The 13,474-nt window shown below is 50.2% G+C and overlaps 4 protein-coding genes; 2 read left to right on the top strand and 2 right to left on the bottom strand.

Annotated features, from left to right (window-relative positions):
* Positions 1 to 2,533: 2,533 nt before the first annotated feature.
* Positions 2,534 to 3,202, top strand: CHC_T00009043001 (HAD-like hydrolase family protein). Its single transcript, XM_005710137.1, has one exon. The coding sequence runs from the start codon at positions 2,534 to 2,536 to the stop codon at positions 3,200 to 3,202; it is 669 nt and encodes a 222-aa protein (XP_005710194.1).
* A 2,825-nt stretch (positions 3,203 to 6,027) lies between these two features.
* Positions 6,028 to 6,951, bottom strand: CHC_T00009195001 (1-acyl-sn-glycerol-3-phosphate acyltransferase). Its single transcript, XM_005710138.1, has one exon. The coding sequence runs from the start codon at positions 6,949 to 6,951 to the stop codon at positions 6,028 to 6,030; it is 924 nt and encodes a 307-aa protein (XP_005710195.1).
* Positions 6,952 to 7,682: 731 nt separating this feature from the next.
* Positions 7,683 to 10,751, top strand: CHC_T00000488001 (hypothetical protein). XM_005710139.1 is given in 2 exon segments: positions 7,683 to 10,697; positions 10,698 to 10,751. The coding sequence occupies 1 exon segment, from the start codon at positions 7,683 to 7,685 to the stop codon at positions 10,695 to 10,697; it is 3,015 nt and encodes a 1,004-aa protein (XP_005710196.1). The 3' UTR covers positions 10,698 to 10,751.
* CHC_T00010051001 (Cleavage and polyadenylation specificity factor) lies at positions 10,720 to 12,792 on the bottom strand. Its single transcript, XM_005710140.1, has 3 exons — positions 12,699 to 12,792; positions 11,015 to 12,426; positions 10,720 to 10,821 (listed from the first exon to the last, which is right to left on the bottom strand). The coding sequence occupies exons 1-3, from the start codon at positions 12,790 to 12,792 to the stop codon at positions 10,720 to 10,722; spliced, it is 1,608 nt and encodes a 535-aa protein (XP_005710197.1).
* Positions 12,793 to 13,474: the final 682 nt, after the last annotated feature.

A 13,474-nucleotide genomic window follows, 5' to 3' on the forward strand; every position in this document is an offset into this window, starting at 1 on the left:
AACGTTAGAGGGTTTACGCAAAAAAATGATTTCGTTACGGGTCAAATGTTGTGAAACGTATGCCACCCACCATACGTGTCTCACAAAACCCTGAAGAGGCCAACTCATTTTTCGCTAAATCGACGAAATAGCGAAACGACCGACACACTCTACGTCTCCTTCTCCCCGCGTCCCATTGCACTTTACCTTCCCACCGCGTTCACGGCGAGCTCTCCAACCCCACCCGTATCTCTGTCCTCTACCCTTACCCTCTACGTGCCCTCCTGTCGAGGTCACACGCTCACTATCATTCTCAAACTAGTGACCACCAAACTCAACGCACGTTCATCCTCCACCCACCCTGTCCCGTCCGTGAGAACTTTCCTACCTCAGCGGCACGCTCAACCTCCGCACTCGTATCCCGCCCTCGGGAACTTTTCCACTTCACCAGCACACTCAAAATTCAGTCACGCCGTCTCGCCTTCGAGAACCTTTCCATCTAATTATTTGGCGGCATCTCACTCTACGACACCGCCCGCCCCTCTCCAAGCCGATGACCCTAAAGTGTCTCCCATCCCCCCTCGCAGCCGCCGCACCTCCCCTGCTCCGGCTCTGACTGCTTCGTTAGCGCGCTTATATCTCTCGTACTTGCACATCTGGGCTATTGGCCCCAAAGGCTTAGTTCATCTCTGCATCTCTTGATCGCCGTCGCGCTTGTCAGCGCTTGCTAATCGTCGCACTAGTCAGCGCCACGGACCACCCAGCCCATCTTTAGGCATCCATCCAAGTCAAGGACTCAGAGCGTTGCACATAAGATGGCCTCGGTGCTTGGTTCTGGGACTGAAGCACCGTCGAAAAACTCCTCCCCCGCTGCCTCCCCCGCTACAGGTTCTGGATCTACAACTGCTGTTAAGATGAAGAAACGGCGCATGCGTTTCTCGTCGACCTTCGATATACTACTTTTAAAAGCAATCAAAGCTGTGGACGCTCATCTCGCACCTCATGGCGAGTCGCAAAAGCGCTTTGACGAAGCGCTGGGAGTGACTCGTTCAGGTGAAGGAGCAGGTGGGTAAGGGCACGGGCCACAAGTGCAAGCAGCAGCCGATTGCGTCGGTAGCGAAGGCGACGCCTGGAACGGCCGATGGCATAGTCTGTTAGTCTCATGACCGTGTGATGGCGTTTGGTGTCGACCAGTCGAAGAGGTTGTGTGTAGTTCTCATAGATAAACCATTTTCGACACTGCGTAAACACCCAAAACCATTATTTTCGATGGAAATTTCAGAACAGCACATGTCTCGTTTTACGCATTTAGCCATGTCATTTTTTTTGCGTAAACCCTCTATTGCTCAAATTAAGCCGGTGAGAAGGGTACTGGTGAGAAGCAAGCGATCTGTAAGGGGGTAGTTTCTGCGCTCCCCTTCCTGCTTCAGTGGCTTCTCTTTCTCTATTTGCCCAAGTACATTGCTGTACAGCAAGCCTACATGCATACTGTAACACCTCGCAACAGCATGCCTGCCACATCCTGGCTGCCACATCCTGTGCACGACCCTGATTTGAGGCCCGACATCGCTTGGTCCACTGGCGTGGCGTTCTCTGCCCCAACAACATTGCGCATTGCTCTTTCTCTACCCTTCGAAGGGTACCATACTGCGATTGAGATAAACCGCTTGGGCCTTGTCGCAGTGGCGTGCTCGACAGAATTGCTATTCTTTCCGCGTCTTTCAACGAGTGATGGCAAGCCTTGTACACGAGATGGTCCCGTCTGTACCTGCTTGCTACGGACGAGTATTCTATTTGCCGATGAGAACCTCATGAATAAACAAATGCCTCCGCTCCGCACGTGCCATGTGGAGGTAACACGTACAGGTCAAGGTCCTTCCACAGGATAAACATGGGCTGTGGCTATCTTCTTCCTCGAGGCCTGGTTCGCATGGACCAAAAAAGTCAACAGAGGCATGCGCCTTTCTGTTTTTGGCATCGTTCCCTGCCTCAAGTGGCTGCTTCACTAAAATTTTGGAAAGCTGAAAGAAATTTGAATACATGCAGGTAGACGGCATCGTTGTTGCCGTGGTTATGATGGCGGCATGTCGCATCTTTCATGGCAGGAGCGCAGAAAACGTTTCTCCGTCCGTGCAATCTCAGTCCTTTGAATGAGTACCCCTTAGGTACTGTGTAGAAGAATGCTGCAGTGGAATGTGACGAACGAAATGGGAAATGCTAACAACTCGTTGAAGTGGCCAACCCCATATTCACTTTCGCGATGGGGGCCCATCGGAAACGTGTACAGCTCAACACGTGGAGTGTACGTGTAGTGTACAGTACGGGTAATGAATACCACGATACGTCTCATAGACTGAACGCACGCCTTATTTTCTTGCATACCTCGTGCCTTATCTTCGGGTGCTCGCGACTATTCTACATCAGACTGAGAAGCCGAAGGGAATACAAACCACTTAATTAAACTTAATGAGCTCGTAAAATCTCGCGGCCTGGGACTTGGGACCCATCTCCTTGTCGTGAATCCGTTGCGAGGTAGCTACCGTATTAATCCACGATGCTCAATGTCATTTGGGATATGGATGGCGTCCTGCTGGACAGCGAGCCAATCTACTTAGAGGTCGAGGACTCCATCGCTTCTCGATACGGCAAAGACGTCCGCACAATTCTTTCAAAGCTACTCGGTCGCACAGCCCCAGCCTGCGCCAAAATCACAGTTGACGAACTTCAGCTCCCCCTTACCGCAGAGCAATACCTTGATGAACGAAACAAATTGCTGCTTGAAAAGATGAAGAGTGTCAAAATTCTCCCTGGTGTGGAAGCCATCGTCCGGCATCTCAGAAACATTGGAGTCCGTTGTGCTATCGCCACATCCTCTCCATTTGATTTGCTGCAGTCCAAAAAGTACGGCAAAGACGACTTCTTCGCTTTATTTGATGCCCTTGTCTGTGGCGATGATGTTGTAAATGGAAAGCCTGACCCAGAGATTTTCCTGCGAGCCGCTGCTGCCATTGACGCGGAACCCTCAAACTGCGTCGTATTCGAAGATGCACCTGCGGGATGTCGTGCCGCACGTCTTGCGGGTATGAAATGTGTCGCCCTTCCGAACCCCCATGTTGATATCGGGCTTTACAATGCAGAGGAACCACAGATAACTGTCCCAACTGCGAATCTCTTGGATTTCGATATCACAAGTCTCGGGTTTCCCCCCATGAAGCAGTCGTAGAGGAAGTGGGATGAATACAGCTTAGAAAACGGTTTGAAGGGAGACGCTTTTTGTTTAGTCGTTGCCCAAGTTGAATCTAGATCGGGCATATGCGTCTCTCAGAAGGGATCCACACACACATTTCCGGTCGCTATTTGGCCACTTCTTTGCTAGATTTTTGTGCTTCACTATTGTCGATGCTGCCAAGCCAGGTCTGGCAGAATTTCATGGATTGCATTTCAGTGCCCCCGCAAGATTTTCGTTAATTTGGGGTTTCGAAAGGGAAATTCTGTCTGAACAATGTTCGCACACTCCTTGCATATGCTGTACTGCTCTACACAGTATCGCAGGGCACCGCTGTTGACATCATATGATTGATGTGAGACTTCTGACAGTTTCGTGGCATGCTACAACTAGTTTGAAGATTTGCCGTTATTTGAATTCGGGCGTTGCGGAGGCGTTCAGAAGAAGTCTCTTGTGGTCTGGTTTGAGAAAGTTTTATGGTTAGGATGCACAAATAGATTTTACGGAGTAAATATGTGCAAGAGAGTTGAAACACCGTCATTCGAGCTCCGGAGGCAAAAAAGTCACTATCCAGGCTACCAGGAGCTCTTGTTTCACGTCCTTCATTCTTCTGTGAGCAGCAATTGATGGGCTTTTGCAATCCTCGCGATAATCACAGCCCCCTCAAGACGTATAGCCCATAGCAATATTCTCTTTCTCAGTCGAGCATTTGTAGAAAACACTCACCCTCGGGAAGATCATGTCTTCCTACGTAGGAGCGTGCAGAAGATTGGAATTGTTTCTTGGTTGTCGCTCACTGACCGACTGCAAGGAAAGCTCAACTGCGTCTTTCGCAGTGCTTTTCTTGAGAACAGATGAGTACGCTGATTTCAAAGAAATTGCGCGAACGGAAACAGTATGTAACACAGTGTCGCCACAGTTCTGCACGTCTAGCGAAATCGACTTTTTGGAACGGAGCATAGAACATGCTGCTATCAGAGTAGATATCTACAGGAGGAAGACAGAACAGTCGGAGAAACTTCGAGATCACGTCCTTTTGGGCAAGGTTTCTATTCCAATTGATACTATTCTCACAAGTCAGGGAAACCATGTCACAACACAGCTGTCACACCCAGTGGAATCTAAGAAGATTGGCGTTCTTACTATAAGCGCTGAAGAGGTTGATACTTCAAATCCTGAAAACGATTCCGAAATCCAGTTAGATATCAGCGCCGCAGTGCTGCGCAAAAGAGACTGGAACCGCAGTATTCTTGGTCAAAGGTATGAATTGAGTCGGGCCCACAAACATGATGATACTGACGGACATACAGTGTGGTTGCCTACGTACAGGAGCAACCGGATATCAAAGCAGAGGGATTCTAATGCAGTCTTAGAGTTTTCAAGTGCTACCTTGAAACATCGACATCTATGCAATGGTGACGACGAAAGGCGAATGAGACTGGCAGTGTATGCTGCTCCCTGCCTTGGAATAAAGAAAGCAATGTCAGAGATTTTCATCGGGATGGTGGAATTTACTCTTCGCGATCTTTGCGAAATTGATCCAACGAAGGAGGTCCTGCAAATCGATAGGGAAACAGCTGAACTACAGGACTTAGGGAATATGGCGATCGTTCACGCGCAGCCAACTGACTTTGGAAGTTATTTTTCGCTTCGACTGGACTACAAAAATACAGGAAAGTATACAAGCGCTGGTTGTCCTGAAAAGAATATGTCCAAAGTGAAGGCAAAAGCAATAGCAAAGCGGCTTTCAATTCATCATCGCGACAAATTTCAACCGTCACGGCATCTTAAAAAGGAATCTTCAGTCTCACCCGCGAGCGCCTTGTTTGCAAACACGTTCTCTGAGTGAGTATTCTTGATCTACGTGGGATTTGCTGCCGTGTACTCTACACAACTTGTAGTTATCATCCCGAGAAGTGTGGATTTGAACGCAGTTTTAGACTGGGGTCCGTGCGAAGAATACTTTGCTGCTGATTGCGTACTGGTTGATCCTAACTTCATTCGTCAGTCTACAACTGCTCATGGAATTGCGTGAGAATGAGGTTCGATCATGGAAGGTAGCGTTCCGTGCGAATAAACCACAACAGTGTAGATAACTCTCTTCAGGCAAACCTCGGTTTCGATGGCGTCTTGCCATAAGTGCACATATACGGAAGACAGCCTCACTGAAAAGCCTTTCTTGAAGGAGGCCCAAATCAAACAATGCAATGTAAGAACCACTAATCAGTAGCTTACTGAGAATACTATATATATGTACTTCTTGGCGACCAGTAGCGACGTCTTGAGAAGAGGGTTCGGGAGACCGGGAAAATTGGATACACGCAACGCTTCGTTTAGAGTTTCTTTATCAGGGCTTTCGGAGTCCGCGAAAGCAGAGACTTTTATAGAACACAGCCGTCTAGGAAGATGCATTAGATTATTGAACATACAGCACAGTAACAATAATACTCCCGATTTATTTAGAGTGCCACTTCTGAGGTATGATACTGTCAATGAAAGAAAAGTTTAACAGCGGCAAGGCGATTTGGCAGCAACATAAAAAAGTTTGGTCGGCTAGTGTCTTTCAGAAGAATATTTTCACGATGCATTCATGACGGCGGTAGGACAATAACAAGACAGACAATGTAAGAGCTATTGCTGCGGGTCACCAGCAAGGGACAGTAGATACGGATTACATCAGGCAGGGTGTTTTGGTCTCGTTTAACCTGGGACACTGTCTGGCATTGTTCTCATTTCGGTGATTCTTTAAAATTGGCAGAAACGCGAAAGTCATCGACAAGCGAATTCACTATGCGCAGTGATCTGTGTAAACACACCAAGTTTTAATGTAAGTGTGCTGGAAGGCCTGATCGTACAACTTCGTAGGCTTGTTGCGCAATTTCCTTGTCTGATCCTGAATCCAGTGAAATTGGTGGATGAATGGTAACCTGAATGCCGTCCTTTGGATACTTATACGGGACTAAGCCCTCGCCCATAGACCCACCCCCGTGTATGGTAACCGGAACAATGGGGACCCCACTCTTTCGAGCGGGTCTGAAAGCTATACTGGGGAACCTTTTCATGACGCCAGACTGATTCATGCTACCCTCTGGAAAGATAGCGACACTACTTCCCTCCGTAAGCTTCGAGCCGATGTCACCCAAGGTCTTCATTTGACTCTTCCTATCGACGCCACCAACGCCGATCCAGCCAGCGCGAGCAAGCATCCATCCGAGAATGGGAAGCGTAAAGGCACGAGTCGGGGCCATGAATCGGAGGTCGAGGCGTAGGAAGGCAAGGGCAAACATATCAAGGGGAGATTGGGAGTTGGCCACAACGAGAGAGGCGGCAGACGGGAGATTCTCGCGTCCATGCACTTTGACGCGGACGAATGCGGTGCGCATAATATCGCGCATCCATAGCAAGGTTAAGGAAGCGGACCATTTTTGATTCTTGTCAGAGGGAAAGCGGAGTAAACGGGTGACGAACATGACGGCGCTAATGAGGAGAGCCCATAATATTGCGCCGACGACAAGCAGAATTGTGACGAGTCCAACACGTTTGGCTGGCTTGGATCCGGGGGGTGGAGAAGTGCTCTCATTCGAATCGACGGACGAGGCACCAGGGGGCTGGGCAGTCGCGATGACTTGTTTTCGGCGCAAAGCTGAGGGCCGAGGGCGACGGATGGGTCGTGGTTTGCAGAGACCGGAAGTGCCAGTTGACGAGATGAGTGGGGCGATTCCCGGGACGAAGCCTAAGGACGGCATGCCTTTAGCGCTGCGGTAGCATAAGATGCAGTTCTAGAGAGGTTGCAAGGCAGCAGTGGTATCTTTGCAAGCCTCTGTCTGACATCTCTATCGTATCGAGATTTCTTGAGAGTGCTGGTGGTGCAAAAGATTGAGGCAGTCACTGCTGGGGACTGCGCAAAATTGGGGATCTAGCTTTGATCTGGTAACCCTTAGATTTAAACCCTAAAGACACTGCATGGCCTGCATTCCGGCCATGGAGGATATGCCAAGTGGCCTTGCACGGCTGGACGTCATGTGTATACTGTTACCTGGTTGGCAGATGCGGAGACTGTCTCGTCCAATCCGGGCTTCTGCAAGTGCTTCTCCCTAATTCCAGAAACGAGTAACTTCTGGAACTAAATTTTACCCTTCGAGGGTAGGCTACACTTTCTAAAGAGATCGCTTTCTATCCCAGGTCTCTATTCAGTAAGCCCCGTTGCGCAAGTCCGCATCTAGACCGACGGTCAGTTCATAAGAGGGAACGCAGTTGAGTAACACTTCTTTCTTCTCATCGATCGAGGCAGTGCGACAATTGGATGTCTACGTCACCGTGGGAATGACTTCAACCGTCTCTTCAGCCTCTCCAACGACGTCATCCGCCGCGACTTCCTTCGCGTCTGTGTGGCAGATCCGCGATTGATCCAACCATTTTGTCGATCGTTGTGATCATCAAGTAGGGATCCGCCCGTTCCGCGCGATATCAATTCGACATGTCTACATCAGTCGCGGGCCGCCTCACAGGCCGTATCGCCCAATTCTTTCGAAGCCGTCGTGTGCGAACCGTGATCTTCATTGTCGGTGCTTACAAGGTGTACACTACTGCCCGCACCTACAATGTCCTGTACAAAGTCTTTAATCATCATCATCACCTTCCTGGGCAGACCATCCTCGATCTGGACCTCGACAAAATCGAAATCGTCTCACACGATTCCTTTAACCCATTAGGCTCCAATGAAGAGATTCGTCTCCAAAAGCTCATCACTACAATCGAAAGCGCAAAGGCGGACCCGCGTGTCACTGGCCTTGTTGTTCGAGGGCTTGGCGGGTTGAGCTCTGTTGGCCTGGCCGAGATTTGCGAGCTGCGCAATGTCATCCAGGACTTCTCCAAGGGATGGGGTGGAAAGCAGACCATGCTTCACGTTCCTGAAGGCCTTGGTGGTGTAAGTAATGGGACTGTTCCTTTATATTTTGCCTCTGGCTTTGATTCTGTGCACGTCCAGCCAACCAGTGCCGTCATCACGCCTGGGCTTTCCGGTGGTACTTTGTTCTTCAAAAAGATGTTAGAACATATAGGTATTAAGGCTAAGAAAGTTGCCCGGAAGGAGTATAAGACCGCAGCTAATTCCTTCACTGAGGAAAAGTTCACGGAACCTCACAAGGAATCCACTGAAGCCCTATTGAAGGCGGTCATGTCTGAGATTGTCACGCAAGTCGCAGCCGGTCGACATATCTCTGAGGATCGCGTTACGGCAGCAATCGATGTTGGCGTGATGTGTGCGAAGGAAGCAGAAGAGCTTGGTATCATTGATGAGTCGCTATATCGTGATGAACTACCCAACGCCATGAGAACAAGGCTGCGTCATGCTGCGGAGAATCGGGCAGAATCACGCACAGAGATTATTGAGGAATGGCGAAATGCAATGCAGGAGCTGAAACAAGTGTGGGTTGATACTAAGATGGACGATGAGATATGGGCAAATGGGGATGTTTTGCAGAACACTGCCGAGTTTGAGACTGCTGTTCCGGGAGCTATGCTTTTCGCAGATGAGCGCCAGGACTGGGTCAAGAAGACAAATACGGCCGAGCTAAGAGCGTTGAAGGCCCACTTGCGGTGGCTGGAAAGTCGTCCATGGGAAGAAGTAAGTCCGAAGGATGCGAAACATAGCGTGTTCTTTACAACTTCGAACATTTCATCCATATTGCAAGTGGAAAAGCGTCTCTGTGAGGACGCCATCAGATCGCTTGAGGGCTGCCCAACGCTTTTGGAAAGTTTACGAAAGGATGCGGAAGATGAGAATGTACTCCAGCTGAACATGAAAAGCTCTCTTTCCCTAATTCGATGGTGTCGAGGAATGTGGAGAGCGAAGTGTCTCGCCTCGAGAATCGTTGGGACCCTTCAAGATTCAGACGAGCAGCTCAAAGAAGCATTGTCAAGCACTTCTGAGGATGACAAATCAAAGAACAAACTAGAGGACCTGGCGCACTGCCCTCGAGTCTTCCTCATTGGATTTTCAGACGCATTAAGAAATAGGATTCCACACAATGTCGCCAAAGCCGAGGTGAAACAGGCCGTGGAGAAAGATAATGCCCATTTGGAGGCGGACGAAGTAGATTCTGCGGAAACTGTGCTGCCTGCGAACGAAGAACGGTCACAAGAGGGCAGACGAATGGAACCAACGCTTCGACATGTAAGATTATCAGACTATGTCGAGCTTCTCCACAGTGAGAAACGAGCTGTGCATGACTCCTCGCAACCGTTTGTTAGGTTTGAAAGTGCGAATCCGCTGCAGAAGCTGCCTGGAACAATTGACAGCCAAGAACGGAAGGCTCTAGCACGGCTGCAACTGCCAGGACACCGATTTGCTCCGTGGCGGATGAGCGTTCCGAAAGGGGACATTGTTGCGGTAATCAATATTCACGGTCCGATAACTGATGAGGGAGCTGATACGACACGTGCAGCTATCCGTCGGGCTGACAAGGATCCTTATGTAAAGGGCATCGTCCTTCGCATTGAATCACCAGGGGGCTCAGCGACTGCTTCGGACTTGATCTCTAGAGCCATTGAGGTTGCGGAGAAACCAATTGTCGCTAGCATGGGCAGTGTTTGTGCAAGTGGAGGATACTTCATTTCAGCTCCCTGTGACAAAGTCTTGGCGAGTAACATGACCATTACCGGATCCATTGGTGTCATATTTTCGATCTTCAACACCGCTGGTCTTTTTGAAAAGCTTGGAATCACTTCCGACAGTGTTGAAACTGCGCGTTTCTCTAAGTATTATGGTGCTCAAGGAACCATCACGGAGTGGTCTGAAGAATTTTCGACTCGAGTCAACTCACTAATTGATAATTTCTACTCTGACTTTGTCTCGGTTGTCGCAAAGGGCCGAGGTATGGGATACGACAAGGCCGAACAAATTGCCCGGGGTCGCGTCTGGGCTGGCTCTGATGCCCTTGCCCTAGGTCTTGTTGATGAGATTGGTGGACTGCAGGAAGCTATTCACGCTGCCGGTGAATTAGCCTGTTTGGCTCCAGACGCAGAAATTCGTGCAGTAGATTACCCTACCATGGCTATGAAGGTTGCAGATGCCGCGCGGCGGAGAGGACTGATTCCCTCACATCTAAACGAGGAGGGTGACGAGGCAACTCCGGAGCGCGGGAGAAGATGGCTGTGGGCCATGGGAAGGCAAACTCCGGATGATAATCGCGATGAAAAGCCTGATGAGCCACAATCCATTCAAAGCATTTTGATGCCAATGTGGTCGTATGAGTACGAGGACTTCTATCAAGTTATGTTTAGCCGGCTGTTGTTACAGTTAGACAGGTTTCTATTGACGTCCAGTGCGCCGACACCTGTTACTAGTCTTGTCGAAAAAGGACTACGTCATCTACTTGGCAATGTCCGCAAAGACCAGGTAGCAAATCTCATCGCTGAAGAATTGGAGAGGACACGAGCGACGGCGGGGCGTGCAGCAGCAATTGCCCCTCACATCCAGGTCGATGGTTAGGTTCCCAGAGGCACAATTTTGCTCAAGACCGAATAAAATGTACAGAAGAAAAAATGCAGTCTGACCCGAAAGCGACAGGCACATACAGTATGTAGGGCTCAAACCATCCAATCTGATTACGACTCTAGAGAGCCGACCCATTTACTTGCACATGATCAATTCTTTGAGACGACCTGTAGCCTCTACAGTGTGCAGGAGTGTGAGAAGTCGACGCAGAATCATCTCTTTGAAACTGAAAGCTCCGCAGCTTGTTTCGTATATCTATTGATTAGGGTGAGCCACTCATCGGAGATCCCTGACCCTATTGCCCCATCTACCAAACTCGGTGATAAACGGGAAGGTGAGGACGTTGAAATCACGACGGTATCCCCATTCGCTGGTGCAAAGCACGGAACTTCTAAGGCATCGCTTAGCTGCTGTCGGAATTGGGTAACTTTGTCGCGGTCCCCGTGGACCAACATTACCGCACGAGCTTTCACTTTGCGGCATGTCCGTACTATACCCCGAGCATCAGCATGCGAGCCGAACATCATGTTCACCAATCGGCAATTTATTTCAGACGAGTGACCTTCCACAGAATGTCCAGAGATTAGCTTGGAGGCAAAGGTATTTGCAAAACAGAACCCAGGAACCACCACAGTGTTTCGCGAGTCTGATGCCCATTCCCTGAACACATCGAGAGATAGTCCAGTGGACATATTCCCAGGTGTTGCAAACAGGATCATAGACCCAGGAGCCTCAAGCATTCCCCAATGCTCGTTTCTGTTAAAAGTTTTAAGCCGGGAAGTAAAAGGGTCACAAGCCAGCGTTGCCTGTTGCTCTACTCCATCGTTCGGAAGGGATGCATCAGTATGTGTGGAATCACCTTTCTTTGTATTCGCAGTCCAGTCTGTGTGTTTTTCGTACGAGTTGATGGCCTTGGATGCCAGGCCACTGACAACGTATAATGGGACGTTCTTCAACAAGTCAGCATCCGGATGCGATGCGAAGAGCGCACATACAGCATGAACACGTCCAAATGCCGAAATCGGGACAAGGACTTTGCCTTCATTACAAACCGCCTCCGTGACTGCGTTCATGAGGGCATCTTCTTGTGCTCTGCGCCCTTCCCTTCGCACAGTCGAGCAGTAAGTGGCCTCCGTAATGAAAAGATCTGGTTCAAGCCCGAACGGCACATTGGCAGCTCGAAGATGACGGTCAGATCGTGTTGAGTAGTCTCCTGAGTACAGAACGGAAGTTGAACCTACTCTGACATGTAGCATCACTGCTCCAAGTACGTGGCCAGAGTAGTAGGGAGTCACCGATATTTCAGTGCTTTTTCCCTGGATTGCTGTGGTCTGCCCCAAGCACAACAGACGAACTCGAGCAAGACAATTGCGGGCGTCGGCCTTTGAAAAAGGGCAGTGCTGTCTTCTTGAAGCGGAGGTTGAGATGAAATCAGAAAGCATGAGTTCAGCTAAATCGCGAGTCGGTTCCGTCATGTACAGAGGAGCTTGGCATTGCAATGTTTCTGTGAGCAACGGCAACGCTGCTGCATGGTCGAAATGAAAGTGAGAGATGAGAATCGCGTCGAGTGAAGACAATTTCGAGCCAAGGGATTTGAAATCCGGGAACCGTCTTGCATCAGCAAACCCCGGATGGGCGCCGCAGTCGAGAAGCAGGTTTGCACCTGAGAAGGATAGGTGGAGGCAACTACGTCCGACGTCGCACCCAGCCCCCAAGACTTGGACTTGCATTCTTGTGGAAAGGCATGAAAATTAGAGCTGGTGCCGGATTCTCGCTCCTCAAGGATCTTGATCTGTGCCTGGAAAACCAAAGACAAATCCTACTTTTCCAGCAAGTGACTGTCGCCCAAGTCAAGAATATCTTTGTTATGGTCTTGTGGTCTGAGCAGCGGCCGTTTATGAGATGACCGCATACGGTGGGGACGAAGCGAATTTAAGGAGAAGCGATCAGCGAGAGACTGATGTCAGTGGTCTACGGTAGATGTTCGGATTGTACGGTAGCATGGCATTCCTCGGCGACGGAGAACGCCGGTGATCAAGCTCTGCAGCTCTTCATGCTTCGTAAATGAAGCTTTATGCATTGCTGTCATCCTCGTTGGACAGATTTGATCTGTTTCTCATCCCCGCGTATACTAAAATCCGTGTCTGTCTGTCTGTGTGTTTGTGTATGTGTGTTCGTGCGCTCCCGCACGGGTTCTCATTGGCGCACGGGGGCGCTGCGGCGACAAGTGGCGGCCACGTGTGTGTGTCTGTATGTCCTTGCGCTCCCGCGTTGCCATTGGCGCTACTGTGACAAGTGGCGGCCACGGGCGGGGCCTGGCCGCAGGCCAGGCCGCCACGGGGACACGTGGCGGTGACAAGTGGCGACAAGTGAAACATTTTAAATTAAAATTACTGTGCGGACTGCGGGGCGGGGCCCCACTACAGTACAGGCTGACAAGTGGCGACAAGTTAAATTTTAAAATTAAAATAACTGTGCGGACTGCCGAGCGCGGCCGCGCTACAGTACACTACAAATTTTTGCCCGGATCCGTTTAAACCGCGCCACGCTGATCTACATTGTGGGAGGAACTGGGGCGGGCACTGCGAGCACGTGACGGCGGTGTGGTAGATGGACGCGTACGACAGGGGGGCAGACGCGTGAGACACGGGGCTGGCCGAAATACCGGAGGCTCGTGGCGACGTGAGCGGGGCGGTGGTGCGCGGGGGGCTGTGCGTGGGGGGGCCGGAATTCTTCAAGGCGGAGTTGCTCAGCGCGTGGTGCTCCGACTT

Source organism: Chondrus crispus, genomic scaffold (assembly GCF_000350225.1).
Source record: "Chondrus crispus Stackhouse genomic scaffold, scaffold_533, whole genome shotgun sequence".
NCBI classification, from domain to species: domain Eukaryota; phylum Rhodophyta; class Florideophyceae; order Gigartinales; family Gigartinaceae; genus Chondrus; species Chondrus crispus.

Bases quoted from the DNA above. Each gene is read 5' to 3' on its own strand.
- CHC_T00009043001 (XM_005710137.1), top strand. From the start codon at position 2,534: ATGCTCAATGTCATTTGGGATATGGATGGCGTCCTGCTGGACAGCGAG.
- CHC_T00000488001 (XM_005710139.1), top strand. From the start codon at position 7,683: ATGTCTACATCAGTCGCGGGCCGCCTCACAGGCCGTATCGCCCAATTC.
- CHC_T00009195001 (XM_005710138.1), bottom strand. From the start codon at position 6,951: ATGCCGTCCTTAGGCTTCGTCCCGGGAATCGCCCCACTCATCTCGTCA.
- CHC_T00010051001 (XM_005710140.1), bottom strand. From the start codon at position 12,792: ATGACAGCAATGCATAAAGCTTCATTTACGAAGCATGAAGAGCTGCAG. The intron at 12,427-12,698 runs GTACAATCCGAA...CAAGAATGCAAG, and splicing joins CCGAGGAATGCCATGCTACC to TCCAAGTCTTGGGGGCTGGG. The intron at 10,822-11,014 runs GTAGATGGGGCA...TCGGCTCTCTAG, and splicing joins CCCGTTTATCACCGAGTTTG to AGTCGTAATCAGATTGGATG.